The sequence below is a fragment of the Quercus robur genome, chromosome 5, assembly GCF_932294415.1.
Source record: "Quercus robur chromosome 5, dhQueRobu3.1, whole genome shotgun sequence".
In the NCBI taxonomy this organism is placed as follows: Eukaryota; Viridiplantae; Streptophyta; class Magnoliopsida; order Fagales; family Fagaceae; genus Quercus; species Quercus robur.
The window spans coordinates 81,042,596-81,062,322 of record NC_065538.1 but is presented as its reverse complement, the minus strand read 5'-3'; the positions used below and the strand labels follow the sequence as shown (position 1 = coordinate 81,062,322).

At 33.4% G+C, this 19,727-nt stretch overlaps 1 protein-coding gene and 1 pseudogene across 1 annotated transcript; both read left to right on the top strand.

Moving 5' to 3' along the window:
* Window positions 1-5,800: 5,800 nt before the first annotated feature.
* Window positions 5,801-14,834, top strand: LOC126727343 (G-type lectin S-receptor-like serine/threonine-protein kinase At4g27290). Its single transcript, XM_050432942.1, has 7 exons — window positions 5,801-7,376; window positions 9,548-9,670; window positions 13,169-13,338; window positions 13,469-13,679; window positions 13,764-14,001; window positions 14,082-14,232; window positions 14,343-14,834. The coding sequence occupies exons 1-7, from the start codon at window positions 6,125-6,127 to the stop codon at window positions 14,649-14,651; spliced, it is 2,454 nt and encodes an 817-aa protein (XP_050288899.1). The 5' UTR covers window positions 5,801-6,124; the 3' UTR covers window positions 14,652-14,834.
* Window positions 14,835-15,300: 466 nt separating this feature from the next.
* LOC126728810 (G-type lectin S-receptor-like serine/threonine-protein kinase At4g27290) lies at window positions 15,301-19,354 on the top strand (annotated as a pseudogene).
* The last annotated feature ends 373 nt before the right edge of the window (window positions 19,355-19,727 follow it).

The following is a 19,727-nucleotide window of genomic DNA, read 5'->3' as shown; positions in this document are numbered from 1 at the left end:
TAAGAGTAGCCACATTCTTCTAACATAGAGAAAAATTGAACATTGAAAAGATTAGTTGACAACATGAAAAAGGTGGGCACTTAATGATACACAAAAACACATCACAAATTTCACTTTAAGATTAATAATTTTAGAGAATATCACTATTAAAAGTGATCAAAATATTGAGTTTCTGATATGCTTTTGTGTTACAATCTATCTACTCCTCCCCAAAAAAAACCCATCTACTTTCTCTTAAGTATTTATTATTATTATTATTTTTTTTTAAAAGTTGAATATCTCTCACTATGGGTTCTCTTTGTGTTTTTCTTTTCTCTTTCATTTTTGTTTCGTGCATACTTAGTTCTGTTAGCCTTGTGGCTTATAGAATCAAATAAGGCCGAATTTTGAAAGATGGTAAAACATTGAGGTTAGAATACAGAAGCTTCGAGCTTGGATTCAACATCAAGATAAGTTGGAATATGGATTTACAACATTCATTAACAAGAAGTTACATAGGTGGCATATAGAGAGAATCCAACACTACAAGAAAAAATGCTTATTACAACGGAAAAATTCGTTATAATAATAACGAAGTCGTTGTAATAAGATGTCATTGCAACAACAAAAAAGTTTTTGGGAGCATTTGTAATAAACTTTGAGACAATAGGTTTATGCAACATAAGATCTTGTTGCATTAAATTCCACATATTGCAATAGTTAGGTTAATGCAATGACTTCTCTATTACAATGAAGAACTCCGTGGCAATAGCTTATTGCTTCAAATATTTCATTGCAATAAGTGAAAAAAAAATAAGTTCAATAAAGGTATGTCCAATTTTCCCCATCTCATGCAACATTATATTGCAATAGTATACGCTAGAAATTAAATAAGGGTTCACCCTTATTACAACACCTTAGTTTGGTGTGAATTAAAGGTTTAACCTATTACAACAATATAAATTGATGTGAAATAAGTGGTTACTTATTGTAGTAACATATTTGTTAGGGGGGCCACAATTTAACTCCCTACAACCACTCTAAAAAAGGCCTGTGTGGTGTGATGTCGAAAGCTATAAAAGATTTGAGTGTCTTTCTTAACACCAATTGGTTTTGAGGTGGAATGGCACAACTCACGGTCCGACAATATCTCTTTGTTAAATAAAGATTAATAATTATAATAACACATATAGATGTAACATAACTAATTCTTGCAATAGTCTTATGTTGATATATAAATTTAAGTTACTATTACAACAAAAAAAAAAACAATCTAGAAATGCAATACTACATATATTACCTATATATATTTTTGTTGCAATAATACTTGTTATGACATGTCTTTCTTTGTGTAGTGCAATCATGGGAAAAGTTGGAGTTTTGGCCATTACAGAAGATGGAAATATAAAAATTTTTGATGGAAAGAAGAAAGAAATCTGGTCAACTAATATGGAGATTTCATTAGCTTTTCTTTCCAAATACTAAGATTTCGTTATGTACAATAGCAACGAAGAATCAGTCTTGTGGCATAGCTTCTTTCATCCGGCCAACAGATACATTTATGGCTTACATGAGTGTGAAAGTCAAAATGGGTGAGAATTGTGTTTTCACTTCATGGAAGTCTCCCAGTGATCTATCACCAGGAAATTACACCATGGGGATTGATAATCAAGCCTCATCATAGCTGGTGATATGGGAGGTAAAGCATATGAGGTGGAGAAACAGGCATTGGGATGGAAATGTATTTACTAGTGTTCCAAGTTTGATACCCAACTATAAGTATGGTTTTAGAATTACTCTACATAATGGAAAAAATATTTTGTTTATACATAATTCAATGCATCGAAGATGTCAAAGTTTCAGATTAGTTGGGATGGGTATCTAAAGCACTTATGGGGAATCGATTTTGGAAATAAGTCTTTGCCACCAGAAGAATGTGACATCTACAACAATTGTGGAAAATTCTGATTTGCAATTCATTGAACTCATCTATCTATCGTTGCATAGATGACTTTGTTCCAATAAACCTTGGCCAATGGTCTAAGGGCAACTGGGCAAGTTGGTGTCAAAGGAGAGTTGAACTAAATTTTCAAAGGAATTAATACCATAATTTAACACAAGAAATTAATCAAGATGATGTGTTTCTTGACTTAAGGGTGTGAACCTACTTGATTTTGTGGAATCGAAGGTGGTGGTAGAGGATTCAAATGACAATTGTGAGAGCATATGTCTCCATAATTGTTCATGCACTGCATATGGTGAAGTCAATGGTATCGGCTACATATGGCAAGGGAAATCAATTTTAGCTCCCCCAATATTTCAAAACAAATTCTATTACATTAAGTTCTCATGCAACAAAAATTACGATTGTTGTAATAGTAACTTAAAAGTGGTAAGTTATTGCATCAACAATAATTAGATCTGATAATTTTTATTTTTTATTGCAGTATATGACTTATTACCTTACTGTACTAGGAAATTTTGTTACAATAACTTAAAACAAAGAAATCATTGTAATAAATTGATACTAATTATTTTTTGCAATTTATTGCCACAAAATTTTGAAGTGATAACCTATTGCAACAAAGATTTCATTGCAATAACCTAATAGCAATTTATTACAATGACAAACATGAAGCAATAAACAATTACAACATAGATATTATTGCAATAACTTGACTCGAATTATTTTTGTCAATTATTTTAATATATTGTAATAATTTTTTGTTGATCAATAATATATTATTATAATAAATATAATATAATATATTGTAATAATAGCCATGAAACAATATCCTATTGTCATGAGATTGCAAAATAATTGACAAAAGTAATTGCAATAGATTACAATTAGGCCTTATATATATATATATATATATATATATATATATATATTTTGATCTTTCCTTATGAAGTTTATCATAATTATTCCTTGAAAAATTTCAATGATGATATTGAAATTTGGAGATAGTGTTTTGACTGTGATATATTTTGCATTTTGATTGGTTAGGAGTTCACAATTAAATCTATATATTACTAAAAGCTAAAGTGTAGTGTTTAATGTTGCTGTTGCTCTCATGTTGCGTCACATTAGCTGCCACGTCATTTAAAAAAAAAAAAAAAAATTGTCCTACAATTTTAAAATGGTTTTTACAATTTTCTGCTCTATAAATGCAGCCCACTACTTATTTATTTACTTCCACTATCACCCTATAATAAATCCAGCTCACTACTTATTTATTTACTTCCACTATTACCCTATAATAAATCTGTATAATTAATCTAGCTCATCTCTTATTTATTTAGTTCCACTATCAAGCCCAACCCAAAACTTTTTCAGCTCAGCTTTAAAGTTTTGTGTGAGCCTTTTCAGCTTAAAAAAAGAAAAAAAAAAGAAAAGAAAAAGAAAGTTGAGGCCTTTCAAGCTTTAGGGTTTTTATTTTTATTTTTTATTTTTTTATATATAATTATTTTAACATTTATTTTTTTTAATATTTACACTTCTCCAACCTTTCTCTCTCTTTTACCATTTCATCTCCCCACTACTTCTTTAATCTTTCTTCCTCCCTTACCTTTTCATCTCCCCACTACCCTCTACATTAATATCATTCTTCCTCTTCCCTTTATCTTCCTTTATTTTTGTCTTTTCTTATTCACACTCTCTTACTATAAATTTGCCACTATCTCTTCTATTCTATGCATAGTTTTCCCTCACAAAAAAAAAAAAAGGGTTCCCTCTCTCTCTCTCTCTCTCTTTAAATTTTTTGGTGGATTTTTTTTATTTTTCTTGTATCTCTACTTTAGGTTGATAATTTTTTATATTCTTTAAAACTCTATTTTGGGTTAATGAGATTTATTTATTTATTTTTATAAATTTTTTATTCTCTTTGATTGTTAAATGTTATCCTATTGTGTTCTAAAAAATTAATATAGCATATACAAATATAATATTATTCTATTACATAGCATGATTTGAATGATTTATAATTTGCTATTTATTCTGTTACATAGCATGATTTTTTATAGTATTCAATTTAAATGTTAAACTATGAGACTTTACTAATTTTTGTTTATTTTCTAATCCTTTGTGGTGGGAAAAGTACTCTATAATGCCATTTATTTAAAGAAAAGCAAAGGTTAGCAAAACGAAAATAATCAGATAGGTGACAAATTTTAACTTTTACAATTTTATTTTAATTATTATTATTTTATAACAATGCATGTATAGAAATTTAATTCTTAGATTTTGCTAATAATTTTTTATTTGGTAATATGTTTTGGGTGGCCGAAATTATAATTTCCTCAAAGAAAATAACCTTAATAGATTATCAAAAACAAAATTTTATTCTAATATTGGTTCAATTAATCATTGTTAAGTTTTATTAATTTTTTAAGTTTACGTTTTTTTGGTGTTTTGGATTGTTTTTATATTACATTTATGATTGTTGTTATAATAAATAAAAATATAATTACGAAATACATTACTCATTATTAGATTAGTTTAAACTGTAAATTTTTTTTTAATAAAACTACCATAAAACTAATTATTACGCTCAACGTGTGGGTTCGCGGTTAGTTGGAAATAAAGACCATGCCCATATTATTTTAAACGTGTTTTGATTCACCAAATTGGTGACTATTCTAGTTGTGTTGAAGTACCACACGATGTCGTTTATTTTAGTGATAAGAATAAGAGAATATAAAAATGGCACCGTATTGCTTTAGTAGGAAGAATACGAAACTAGAAGAAACAACACGGTATTGTTTACTGGACAGAGACTCAACACGTGCAAGGCTTAGTGTTCTCCTGGTCACCAAACATCTTAAGGGGTGATCATAATTAATCATTAAATTTTTTTCATTTAATCTTGTTTGTCTAACTATTTCATTTTGGAATGTCAAAATAAAAAAAACGTGTATTGAAAATTTAATAGACAAATTTTTCTTTGATTGCGAGGGAAAATGACTGAGTAGTACTATTGTGACAGGAATACAAATCCTCTGTAGTTTCTAGAAGTATAGGTTGTGTCATGACTCTTAACACTTCTCTGCATATGTAATAAACAGAGCCATATGTTGTCTATTGCTTCTAGCCAATTCTACTTGACAATGTGAACCAAAGGAAAGAAGCATATCTCCTTACCCAACAAAGACCAGTTGAACAATATTGGGTTAAAGAATGATAATTTGGAACCAAATGTTCCCAGGCGGACATCACAAATAGGAAGGATGATTCAAGAGAAAAGCTAACAAGGAAAATGCAAAATAACATACTATGTATTGAGGAAAGGATATTGAGATGAGAACACGCTATGTAATGAGGAAAATCAACTACTAAGAAAATATTATCAAACCATGGAATTGGAATATGCCATCTTTGAGGCCATCACTTAATAATTAAGTAAAAACCATACACTTGCAGCTACATTTTTCATTCTTGCTTTAGTTTCGTCACCCACAAATACAAGGACTATATAACAACCTTGAACGCATGAGCTTTGATGACATCTCTTATTTCTCTTGTGAATTCATTCTAGTTATGCGTCAGCCATAAGAAGCCATGGGACGCAATATTATGACATAAGACTACAAAGATCCTCAAAGATTTATTTATGTAGCCCATTTGTGTAGTGACACAAAGCTTCAAAGTTTCATTTAAATGGCCAAAATATATTAGTTTAAAGTTCTGTCAGCATCATTGCTTGCTCAGCCAGCCAAACAAAAAATAAAACTCAGTGCCAGATATCTTTGGTCTCATAAATATTTTATTAGATAGGTTCCAACAAGTTTTCTGTTTAATGCGCTCCAGAAGTAAAACCCCTCATGTACGCAAATGTCATGGAGAGAAATCAATTGGTCATAACCACTCCAAAGATTTATGAACCAATACTTAATAGCGTTCCCATTACTGCTAGAAGAAGGAACCCATGTTCACTTCCTGTACAAACCATTGACTTCAAGGTCAATACAGGCGGCTTGTGTTTACATCATGAGCTCCTCTCCCAACTTCTTTGTTTTTTTCCTCATAGAAAATTCTTAGATTTATCAAGAAGTCAGTTTTCTGACCCATATCTGGTTCCTGTTGTTTAACCAATTGATCAAACCTACAAAATATTTGAGTAAAATTGTAATTAAGGTTTAGCCCATGAAGCTCTTTTTTTCCATTTTCTTCTGCTTCATTTCTATCTCGTTTTCCAAAACCTCCCTTGGATTAGACACCTTAGCTCCAAACCAAAATCTCACGGACAACCAAACTCTGGTTTCCACAGGCGAAGCATTCATATTAGGCTTCTTTAGTCCCTGGAATTCCAGCAATCGTTATGTGGGAATATGGTACAAAAATAACCAACAAACGGTTGTTTGGGTTGCTAACAAAAATAGCCCCATCACAGATTCATCTGGTGTTCTAACCCTCACCCCAACCGGAAACATAGTTATCACCAACAATCAATCTGGTATTGCCATCTGGTCATCGAATTCATCGGCAAATAATCCAGTCTTGCAGCTCTTAAACACGGGAAACCTTGTGCTTAAAGATAGTAATGATGAAAGCTATGCTTATTCATGGCAGAGCTTTGATCATCCATGTGATACATTGTTACCGGACATGAAGCTTGGATGGAACCTAATGACTAAACAAAACTGGTTCCTGACTTCATGGAAGAGTCTTCAAGATCCATCCACTGGGGAATTCACGTACAGAGTAGACCCTCGTGGGCTTCCACAGTTGGTTCTTCGCAGGGGTACTGAGATTGAATTTCGAAGCGGGCCTTGGGATGGTATTCGCTTTGGTGGGGATCCTCAGCTTGAAGGAACCCCGGTGCTTAATCCCATCTTTGTTTACAACACAAGCTATGTCTACTATACCTTTGAAAACAGTGATAGTTCAATAATCTCAAGGCTTGTGGTGAACCAGTCAGGCTCTATAGATATCCTCAAATGGAACCTGCAGCGTGGTGAGTGGTCGAATATATATACCATGCAGAAAGATGAATGCGATAAGTATGGACACTGTGGTCCTAATGGCATTTGCAACATGAACAAGTCCCCAGTTTGCCAGTGCCCAACTGGGTTTACTCCGAAAACACAAGAAGATTGGAACTTGATGGAATGGTCTGGTGGGTGCATAAGAAAAATGCCTTTGAACTGTAGTACAAAAGTCGGGTTTAGGAAGTTTTCTGGGTTGAAGTTGCCTGATGTTTCGGAGCTTTTTGTCAATAGTGCGATGATGAGCTTGGAGGAGTGTGAGGCAGCTTGTTTGAGAAACTGTTCGTGTACAGCTTGTGCCAAAACTGAGGCTAGTGGTTGTGTGGCTTGGTTCGGGAACTTGCTTGATATTAGAGTGCACAATGGAGTTGGGGAAGATTTGTATATTCGAATGGCTGCTTCTGAACTTGGTAAGTCACTCTTTGCTATGAATCTAATTAAGTACTTTGCTCTGGTGAAATGCAGAAATATGGCACATTTTTGTTCTTTCATTGGGCTAATGGCTAATGACAAAATACAAACAAGTAATCCAAAGATAAATCATCAACAATCACATAACAATATCAAGTTTATTTAGATGAAAAAATAGGAAGAGATATAGCAATTCAAATGTGTAATATCACTTTATTTTCCTCATTGGTTCAGCCCATGTACATGTATTTGACATTTTATCAAACACTTTAGGTGCTTACCTACATAATGAATTTAGCTTAATCACTTTGAATTTTTACAAACATTTTAGCATTCATTTTGAATTGAGTATAAGGTATTAGATAGATTATTACAGCATGAGATTGAGATCATTATGATACCCAAATTGCACTTGTTTATAAGGCTGTAAACGAGCCAAACCTAGTCGAGTATTAAATGTTTAAACTTGTTCATTTAATTTTTTTTTCAAACACGACCTGAGCTTGAACTTATTATCAAACAAGATTTTATGTTCAAGCTGAGCTCATTTTATTATTGTCACGAACTACTTAATTAACTATTTTTTTTTTTTTTTCTATATAGTGTGAAATCATGACTAAAATGTTTTACCTTTTCATAATTTTATGAATTTTGACCATGAATGGACCATTTATATCATTAATAAGCTACAAATAATAATTTTATGTCATATGAACCTATTGATAAACTTATACAATCCAATTTCAAGTTTATATAAATATATTTTTAGACAAGTGTATATATAAAAATGTAATATTATATATAGTTAAATTGAGCTCTCATATTCACAAGCTTGTTCACAAACACATTATTTGTTTGAGCTTGGCTTGTTTAATTATCGAGCCTAAACTTAAGGCTTGAACTTGGCTTGCTTTCTAAACAAACAAACATAAATAAGCATTTTCTCGAATCAAGTTTGAGTTGTTCATAAATAGTTTGGTTCATTTACAGTGTTCCATTCGTTTAGATTTGGAAGGGGAAGACCTTTTAGGCCTAGAATGGCTGAACCCCTACGTAGGCCTATAAAGCCTAGACTTTGCCTAGCTTGGTCCGACCTAAGACTGTAGTCTTTTGGCAACCCTTTAGAAAATTTTCAAGATTAAGACCACTAGGCTAAACAAGGTCTCAAACGCTTCCCTTTGATTAGGATGATGAGCCATGATCGAACAAAGCCTAGAAGTGTATGAACTTAAAACCAAGGTAGAGGGAAGCAACTACTATAGGGGAGAGGCTTGATGGTAGGAGTCTTTGCTTTGCTTGGTGAGCTGTTGGAGTGATTCACATGATATTACGTAATGCTGTCACTTAACGTAAGATCAATGAGTCCAAACTAGAGATCATTTATTTTCATTCGGCCAAAAAAGAAAAAAGAAAAAAGAAAAAGTAGAAGGAAACAAAAGAAAGAATTGTTTGAGGAGACTAATGACAAAATAGATTACGCTTCATAGGCAAAATGTACTAGGTCTTCTTTCTTTCTTCTCCCTTTTATTTTATTTTATTTTTTGGGTAGAGACACTGCACTAGGCCATTTTAAACTATATAAAATGACGGGAAATCCCATCTGTGACATTTGTTTTTGGGTTATAGCATACATACTACTAACAAAAACTAATTTTGACTGAGTTTTGACAGTGACCCATATTTGTCTCGCATGGGATACGCAATATGCATATTATTCACTATCTTATGACCTTATTGACAAAATCAAGTCCAGAAACGATCAATTTTATAATTCTTGTTCTGTTATATATTCATGTATAATCATTTATCAAAAATATATATTTATAATCAATAGTTTTGAATGGTATAAGCACTGAACACATAGCTCAGCTTTCTGTTTTTATTGAAACTTTGTATTGGAAGCATTGTCACTTGACTGGGTTGAGTTGAATTTTGAATGCTTTTATATATTTAATTATTTACCAAGCCCCAAAGTCTAGAGAGAGTCCAAATTTTCTTTGCTGCTGATGTTGTTTCAATCAAATTAATAAATCTATGAAGATAAGTTATCTAAAACCAGTGGACACGTCTGGACAAGTATGCTAGCCCAATAAAAATATATTAATAAATTATTTAATGCTATTATTATTGTTGTTGTTGTTTTATAATTTTGTGCTGTGGATGCTTATAGAATCGAAGAACAAGGACCAACGAACCGTGGTGATCATGTCAGTATCAGTAGTTTTTGGGGTTCTTCTGTTGGTATCAATCAGCTGGTTGTTGATTTGGAAAAGGACCTCCCACAGAAGCAAAGGTAAGTACATGAACACTTCTTTTATTCTCTATGTCCTCTAATTGTTTAATTAAATATATATATATATATATATTTTTGGTGCTAATAAAATATCTAGTTATTTATTGATATTATTATTTTTTTTTCTTATAATATTTATTTATATGGTTTAAGAAGTTTTTTAGTTGACAAAACTGGTGGCAGTTCACACCAACTACCATGGTTTTATTACTTTTATACGAATGTGTCAATATCATAGACAGATAGACTTGAATTGTTCCATATTGCACCCAAACAAAAGTCATACTAAAATTTTTGAACACCTTTTGGGTCCCTGCAATCATGTTGAAAATGTTAAAAGAAAAGCTCTTTTTCTTCCTCATGTTTCTTAATTTGATTGCTTATTATAATTTGGTGAATCATTGGATTTTGAAAACAAGAGCTTTATTAAAGATTTAGGTAGTACTGAACTGGTGAGTAACATTTGTTATATTGTTATTTGATTCTGTCCCTGTCATGTGGCCCATCATGACTGTATAACTTTGCCGAGAGAGATGCTCATATGATTCAAGGACAAAAGATAGGTGGGTTGGCCAAGTGGTTGGGCACTTGGTCTCAAAGTGCTTATCCTAGGTTCGACTGGGTGTGCTCCTTAGTTCAAGTTCGGATACTTACACTTTGAAAAAACTCCATGGGGCAGCGATTTACCCCATTAGGGCCCACCCGTTGCAAATTATGATTAATCTCTGGGTGAAAGTTTTGAGGATACAGTGTGAGAAACCAAAAAAAAAAAAAAAAAAAAAGGACAAAAGATCAAGACAAAAAAGAATAGCATATATGCTAGTGACATTAGGGTTTGATCACGGAATTGTTATTATTTTATGTTACTGTAATATGTAGCACCCTCTCGTCTTGGGATTAGCTGAATCTATAAGTCCCATGTTGATGATGTTGGTGATCTAGGTGGTATCACAATGGGTAAGATGATGCAAATCCAAAGATCTCTGTAAAGCTTAAGAGCCAGAAAGGGAGGGCAAGGAATGGTGTCATGGGAATTGGAGAAGACGAGAGGAATATTGACAACATGTGACTGGGGACAAGGACAGAGCCATACTAGGGCCCAAAGGGGCTATCACAAATCTTATCCTAATATATATATTTAAAAATTGAGACGTAAAATTTATTGTTGCTATGTTTCTATTGAGCTACATCAGCATTCACATCACCCACTTATTTCTATCAATTTCTCTCTTATTTTTTGTTACTCTTCTTCTTATTAGCTTTGTACATTACTATTGCATTTCCTCCAACATTTTCCTATTCTTTTTACATTTTTATCTTTTCATTACTCTTAACCTAATGTCACTTTTTTTTTATATACCATTTCTCTTACTTTTATTTTGACTCTTCTTATCTCTATTTTTTTTAATATATTTGAAACTTAAAGAGTTTAGTTGTAAAACAAATTTAGGAAAAAAATATAATATAATGTACCATAACATAATTTAGAAAAATATGGACCACCTCAGAAATGAATAATACCAATTAAACACACTTTAGATATTAAAATGATATATTTGTAGAGATGGATAGAAGGAAAATAATTTTAGAAATTTTTTAATTTTTAGAAAGAACAAATTATCTTCCACAAAATTTAAATAAAAATTATAGTGTATATCACAATTACAAAATGTGATTAGTTTTACTAAAATGGAAACACATTTCAGCTCCCCTTATGGATTGTCAAGTCTTATTGGATTCGTTAAGGCAGCTGGTGTGGCCGAAGAAGTACACATTATGCATGACAGGTTTGAGGTTCCATCTACTTTCCAGTATGGACTAGAACTACAATGAATTTTAAACATAAACCATCGTGGGTCAAATATCTGATTTTGGGCTTGGAATAATTAAGCTTTTCCAAACATAAGAATACATTTTATCTTCGGCCCACTTACTCGTTTCTGTGTTGTGACAAGACATAAAGCACATTATGTACCCAAAAAAAAGCGCAGTCCAATTGCTTGTTCCTTGTTACAACATAATTCTGGAATATAAAACTCAAAAGAGAAATTGCCACAACCTTTCTAGTTTGTGCAAAATAGGAGACAACACAACAGCATCTAAACTTAAGGATGATGCATAAAGAGGTTGGATCATGTCCTGCCTTATTTTGATGTATCTGATTAGAAGAGAGGGAAATAACTCTTACACACATTGTACACACACGCTTGGTTTTAATAACTAGAATCATGAAGTCACGATTTCAGTTAAAAATGAAAAAAAAAAAAAAAAAAACCTAACATTTCTGTAAGGTGTACTTTGTAGTCTCTTTTTATCATGTCAATAGGATAGACAAAATTTTAATTACAAGGTTTTTGTGCATGTGTTAGGCACATGGCATATTCACATGCATTGTACTTTTTAGCATGTTATCTACTGCTGAATTTGGACTAGACTGAAACTGTTAGTCCTAAGAATTTATTAATTTAATTGAGAAAGAGGAATGTGTTTACTTATGAAAGCCAATATGGTGTTCTCTAATGGAGATTTAGTTGATCTCTGTGCATAGTAAGGGGCAATGTTAGATTCAAGGGTTGATTTCTGATGTAATTAAGTCAAGTTATAGGGTGTAAAAGTCTGTCAAAATGCTGCTATTAAAATCTGTAGACAAGCACATTTGCTCAAGCAAAGTTCAAGATTGCTCTCACAATCATTTATCGAGATACATAAATTCGCAAGAGGCTTGCTCAAATGAAGTTATGTAGAAATAGAATCCAAATTTTGCTAGAAGAGGGATTCCTACTTTGTGCACGTATGTAAATCACATTTTGCATGACTTTTTGATCCAAGGAAAAGTGCCATACCAAAGCTAAACAACTCCAAATTTGATCCCTTCTTTCTCTTAAGCCAAAGAGAAAATACCTTGATGTATTTACTCTTCTTGTGATCCCAAAGAGAGAGTTATTGTGAGATTTGTTTGAAACCACACAGATCTTCCCAATGGGTTCATTTCCGCAAATCTTTGAAGAGTTCCATGCGGTGCCAGAAGTTTTAGTTCGTGTGAATAAGGTTCATTCGTGGAGAAGATCTCCATATAGAAGGATTTCAGAGATTGCTGCAAGGGATTTGTAAATATAGGCTATTGTAACTATTCCTCTATTGTGGGTTTTCTTCCAAGATTGGATCCGTGGTATTTTTGTTGTTGGTTTTACACTTTGTTATCAATTATGTGTGTTGTTAATTAGATTCGGCAGTGTAACTGTTGTTGATATAATTGCTTGTGAGGTCTGTGTGCAATCAATCCAATAAATCTGCTGTGTAAGTGGTTAGGGGTCTAAATAAGATTTTTCAGGCAACATAAGGAAACTTTTCCATGATATACTGCTGCTGTAATCTGATCAAATAAAACTGTTGCATGTGTAATCAAACATCTCATTTGGCTTGTCACCCTTGAACTTGTATGTGCTAGAGAACCTTTGTCTGCGTGTATTTTCACTTAATGATTTCTTAATTTGACAGCTCAAAGGCAGAGAATAAATAACCCAAAACAAGATGACAAGTCTAGCATAGTAGAGGAAGAGGACGACCTAGAGCTTCCTCTATTTGACACTAATACCATTGCAACTGCTACCAACAACTTCTCTTTCACAAATAAAATTGGTGAAGGCGGTTTTGGTCCTGTTTACAAGGTAATTTCACATTACATATATGAACTCATTGTAGGAAAAGCTAGTCAATGCTTTCGAACTGTTCCTTTTAGTCATGATGAACTGCACGTGTATCTCTTGTCGGCTAAAAATATAGTATTGATTAACACAGGGTGAGCTCCCAAGTGGAGAAAAAATAGCAGTGAAGAGGCTCTCCAGATATTCAGGACAAGGCCTCAAAGAGTTCAAGAATGAGGTTATCTTGATTGAAAAACTTCAGCACCGAAATCTTGTAAAGCTATTGGGATGTTGTATTCATGCAGAAGATAGAATGTTGATATATGAGTTCATGTCTAACAGAAGTTTAGAGTTATATATATTCAGTAAGCCACCCACAACCTTTTGAAATCTCTTTTATCTCCTTCATTAACAATGCTATTTTTTTTACTTGATTCATATTGGCCCAGATCAAACAAGAGGTACTGCACTTGATTGGCAAAAGCGTTTTGACATCATAGTAGGGATCGCTCGAGGACTTCTTTATCTTCATCGAGATTCAAGATTGAGAATCATTCATAGGGATCTTAAAGCTAGTAATATTCTCTTAGATAGTGAGATGAATCCCAAAATATCAGACTTTGGATTGGCTAGAACATTTGGAGGTGACCAAACTGAAGCGAATACGAGTAGGATCATTGGAACATAGTATGTATGACAATGGTGTCTCTCTTTCTCCTAATTGCATGTAGTCATATGCCAATGATATATGTTTTTGTTCATTGCAGTGGTTATATGTCTCCAGAGTATGCAATAGATGGGCTCTTTTCTGTGAAGTCTGATGTCTTTAGCTTTGGTGTATTGGTTTTAGAGATAGTGAGTGGAAAGAAGAATAGAGGGTTTTATCATCCTGATCATGATTTCAACCTTTTAGGACATGTGAGTTTGAATCAGAAGATTTTCTTTCTTCGGATAGTTAAACCAATTATTTTCTTATATCTTTTTACCTTCTATATGTTACTGTTTTCATTAATTCGGAATTTTTTTAGGCGTGGAAATTATGGAACGAAAACAGGGCCATGGAACTGATGGATGCTTTGATGGAAAAGCCGATACCTGAATCAGAAGTCTTACGATGTATACAAGTCAGTCTATTGTGTGTGCAACAACACCCTGAAGACAGGCCCCCAATCGCTTCTGTACTTTTGATGTTGGATAGTGAGAATTCTTCACTAACTCAACCAAAACAGCCTGGATTTTACACAGAAAGGTCTATTACAGAGACTGACTCGTCATTATCAGGGAAAACTCCATATACTGCAACTGAATTAACCATTACAATGTTACAGGGTAGGTAGCATGGTGATTAGAACTCTGTATATGTTCTTCACAAAGCATATGTAGCTTTGTATATTCAATCTATTTTCCTCCAAAATCTAAAATGTACAAGGTTTAGGAAGATATATATATTCTTTGGTTATTACTATGTAATAGTTAAATCTTATTTTGTTAAAAATGAAGCAATTTGGAATTGATCACAATATACTTGTGAAGATGTGAACCACTACCAAGCCAGTCAAAGCCTCCAAATACACATTCTGTGATTAGTAGGCCTAGCACATCACTGACATAAAGAACAAAATCAAAGGCAAATTTTAATGCGACCTAAAAGTTTTTATCTTTTCATATGAATTTGATTTTGTCCTCTGAAATTGCCCCTTCAGTACAGTAGTTTAAGATAAAGGACAGTGAAGATAATGAAGCCTTTTCAACCTATTATTTTTCTGTGCAGATTGCAATATTCATTCTCACTGATCACAGAATAAGTATACCAAACTAAAAATCTATAATTTCTTGTGACTCATATAGAAAGATCTAGTCAACCCGTGTTTCTTGTTTTGAACAATTGTCAATTTTGTCACCTTGTCGTTTATTGTCAACAAGGTTGAAAACTTTGAAAGCAATTATAGGGATATGTATCAAAAGCCAAAATTTGGTGATAAAGTAAGACTACACCTTTCTTTTTTCAAAGCCATGAAAGGAAAATAATATGACCTTAGATCTCATATGTATAAGTTCTCTTACTTATATTGCTGAACAAATCATGGCGGCTTGATGACTTTTGGAAGGTGAGTCCAATGCTTAAAATCTAAACTTTCAGACGGCATAAAGTTATAAGTGGAAACATGCAAAACCTTCATATCTTACTACTTTGTTATACTTTTCTATATTTTCTCTGCATAACCTCTTTTGCAGTTGACACCATAACCCCAAATCAGTCCATTGTGGATGGCCAAGAACTTGTTTCCTCTAGAGAAAGCTTTGTGCTTGGATTCTTCAGTCCAGGCAACTCCAAGAAGCAATACTTGGGAATCTGGTTCAAGAATATTAGTCCACTAACAATTGTTTGGGTTGCAAATAGAGAGAACCCACTGAATGACTCATATGGTCATCTAAGCATTGGTGCTGATGGAAATATTGTACTACTTGATGGAGCAGAAAACACTATATGGTCTTCAAAATCATCAAGAGCAATAAAAGTGTCAATTGCAAAGCTCTTAGATTCTGGAAACTTAGTTCTGATGGATGGAAGTGATGGTAATACTGACAGTTATATATGGCAGAGCTTTGAATATCCAGCTGATACATTGTTACCAGGCATGAAGCTGGGTTGGGATGTAAAAACTGGTTTACATCTATTCCTGACTTCTTGGAAGAGTGCTGATGACCCTTCTCCTGGAAACTTCTCCTACGGCATTGGCCTTGGTGGATTACCTCAAATTGTCATTCTCGAGGGATCGCTTATCAAATTCAGAAGTGGGATATGGAATGGTGTACATTTTAATTCCCAAAATTGGAATCCTTCTACAGCCTTCAAAGCATACTTCATCGTAAACATTGATAGAGTGTCTTATATGTATGAAAATGGAAAAAACACAACAATCACTAGACTTCTCTTGGATCAAAATGGTTTTGTTCAACGCTATGTATGGAATGATCAAACTCATCGGTGGTATGCCACATATGAAGCAAGGAAAGATCTCTGTGACAATTATGGGTTCTGTGGGCCTAACAGTATTTGTAAAATTAATGGCATGCCTAGTTTATGTGAGTGTATAACAGGCTTCATTCCTAAGTCACAGCAAGACTGGGATGCGTTCAATTGGGCTGATGGGTGCATTCGGAAGACACAGCTAAACTGTACTGAAGGAGATAGGTTTCTGGAACTAAAGGGTGTGAAACTGCCCAACTTGTTGCAGTTTTGGATTAATAAGAACATGAATCTTAATGAATGTGAAGTAGAGTGCTTGAAGAATTGTTCTTGTGCAGCTTATGCAAATTCGAATGTCAGTGGAGGGGCTCATGGGTGCCTGCTTTGGTTTGGGGACTTGTTGATATCAGGATTCCTATTAATGAAGTTGGTGGTAATGAAGTCCAAAATCTCTTTGTCAGGTTAGCAGCTTCAGAAATAGGTACGTTTAGGTTCTGCTTCAGTGCTTTTTCGATACAGCCCTTGACATGTTTTTTGCTTTAAGTCCAGAAGCATCAATGATTACTAATATGGTTGTCATATTTAATCATCATTAACAAATTGGGATGGTATAAGTTTCTTATTCATCAAGCAAGGAACCTCTATGTGATCCTTTCACCCCTCAGAAAATGCAAAATGCAAAATTACTTTCCTACCATTTCAATCTACTGCCTTCTTGACAGCATTTTATTTTATTGCTAATTTATAATTTTGTGGATGATTTATACTAAGACTATCTTTATTTGATGCATGTTAAGAGTCAATTGCTGGGCGCCGTAGTAAAAAGAGAAAGCTATTCATAATGGTACTGATGATATCAGTAGGTTCGGGGGTACTTCTCTTGGGTTCCATTATCTGTTTTGTCATAAAAAAAGAGAAAAATCAGAAGACTCCACTGGCAGGTACAGAGTTTTTCAATTTGTTCTTTGGAGTAAGATTTTTTTCTACTGCACTTGATGGAACTAGAAAACTAATAATCCTTATATATATATATATATATATATATATATATTCGTACATGGCACAACTATGCATTTTCATGCAACAACAAACAACAGGATTGATTTGTTCTTAGGTCATGTCCACCAATAGGGTCAGTATTGATTGAAGCCAGTAAACAATTTTGTAATGTGTCTCTTGGTTCTCTCCTTTTGCATTTTTAATGGAGATATTTTGTCAAAAAATAATTTTATTAAAAAGGTAAGTGATTGGGGACTGCTTGTTATTTCATCTTTGACTTAAAGTTGTCAAACTTACTATTACCAGTAGCATCTCGTACAGATTGATTCATTTTGTCTGAAAATTTAGTTACAATAGCTTAAGACTCTGGGTTTAAGCTTTCATTTTGCTTTTGTTATTTTGTGTAGCAGGTAGTTGTATCCAGAATGTAGACCCAGAGTTGCCTTTGTTTGATTTAGGTACTGTCGTAGCTGCAACAGACAACTTCTCTAGTGAAAATAAAATTGGGGAAGGGGGATTTGGCCCTGTCTACAAGGTAATGTCTCATCTAGTTGCAGTTTCAATGATCTCTCTCTCACTCAGTATTGTACCCATAAACATACATGCGTATGTATGTGCTCACGCTTTCTTGTACTAATTTGTGTAGTATATATGATATAACACAGGGCAAGTTAGCAGAGGGACAAGAAATAGCTGTGAAAAGGCTATCAAAAACTTCTAAACAAGGCACTTTTGAGTTTAAGAATGAAGTCATACTGGTTGCAAAACTTCAACATCGTAACCTTGTTAGAGTCTTGGGTGGTTGCATTCAAGGAGAAGAAAGGATGTTGATTTATGAATACATGTCTAACAAAAGCTTGGATCAATTCATCTTTGGTAAGTTTAAGCTTACTCTGGACTCACTTTGACTTGTTAAGCTTACTAGATTTTTTCTGATACATGCCAAGCTCATGAAGTCGTGTTCTTTTTATACTGTACTATATTGAGAGAGCCTGGTTTGACTTATGAATAATGTCTTTTCAGATCCAAGACAAAGCAAATTTCTTAATTGGAGGAAACGTCTTAAAATTATTATGGGGATCGCTCGAGGATTACTTTATCTTCATCAAGATTCTAGAGTGACTATTATTCATAGAGATCTGAAAAGCAGCAATATTCTGCTAGATAGTGAAATGAACCCTAAAATTGCAGACTTTGGCATGGCCCATATTTTTGAAGGAGATCAGTCTGAAGCAAAAACAAAACAAATTGCCGGGACATAGTAAGTTATATAATAAAATACCTAGTCATTTTCTCTTATCACATAACTCATACTTTATCCATTGATAACATGCAGCGGTTATATGTCTCCTGAGTATGCAATCAATGGATGCTTTTCTGTTAAATCAGATGTTTTTAGCTTTGGAGTAATTGTGATAGAGATATTGAGTGGCTTGAAAATCAGAAAATTTTGCCATCCAGACTGCCACCATAACCTGTTAGGGCACGTAAGTTTTGCAATCTATTACTCATACTTTGTTCATTTTATACCCATGTCTCATTGCTCAAATGCTACTATGTAATTTAATGAGAATTACCTAATTTGATCCTATCAGGCATGGATACTATGGAAAGATGGCAGGCCCCTGGAACTTATGGATGTTAATTTGGACACTTCATATGTTTCATCAGAACTACTGAGGTGCATGCAAGTTGGTCTCTTGTGTGTGCAAAAAGCCCCTGTAGATAGACCAACAATGTCATCTGTTATTTTCATGTTGGGTAATGAAGGTGTGACACTGCCCCAGCCAAAGGAGCCTGGGTTCTTCACAGAAGAATCTTCTAATCATTGTACTGTGGAAGCGCATTGTTGTAGTAATGCCGTGACTTTTACATCAATGGAAGCTAGATAATAACACTCTTAGAATAAATTTTTTGCCGAACTGTTAATAAGATAGATAAATAACGTGTATAATGCTTATGCTCATGTCATGACAGAGCAGCCTTTTATGTTTTCTTCTGGATTTTGTTTGTACTCATTTGGGATGTTGCTGCACACCAGTAACTCAAAATACCAACAAATTTTCAAAACCACTGAGATAACAGGTGATTTAAATTATTTTTTAGCTGCACTAATCATATAGTTAAACTGTATTTTCTTTGAATATAATATCTGGAACAAAAATTCTGGTAGGTGTGAAAACAGCAAAATTTATCAAATGTTCCTAAAGATTGTGCTTACAACTAAAAGATTGGGGACACAGGTTGACTGTTTTTTTTTTTTTTTTTTTAAATTTTTTATTCTTATTTGCTCTATACTCAAGAATAATACATATACTTACCAATACATTTAAGTAAAAATTTCAACTCAAAGTATTGATTAAAATAAGAATAATGTCAACTACGCATTTGCAAATGAAAGCAGATGGGTGGTCTGTCCTAATCATCTTTTAAATGAAATTTC

Bases quoted from the DNA above. Each gene is read 5' to 3' on its own strand.
- LOC126727343 (XM_050432942.1), top strand. From the start codon at position 6,125: ATGAAGCTCTTTTTTTCCATTTTCTTCTGCTTCATTTCTATCTCGTTT. The intron at 7,377-9,547 runs GTAAGTCACTCT...GGATGCTTATAG, and splicing joins AATGGCTGCTTCTGAACTTG to AATCGAAGAACAAGGACCAA. The intron at 14,233-14,342 runs GTGAGTTTGAAT...GAATTTTTTTAG, and splicing joins ATTTCAACCTTTTAGGACAT to GCGTGGAAATTATGGAACGA.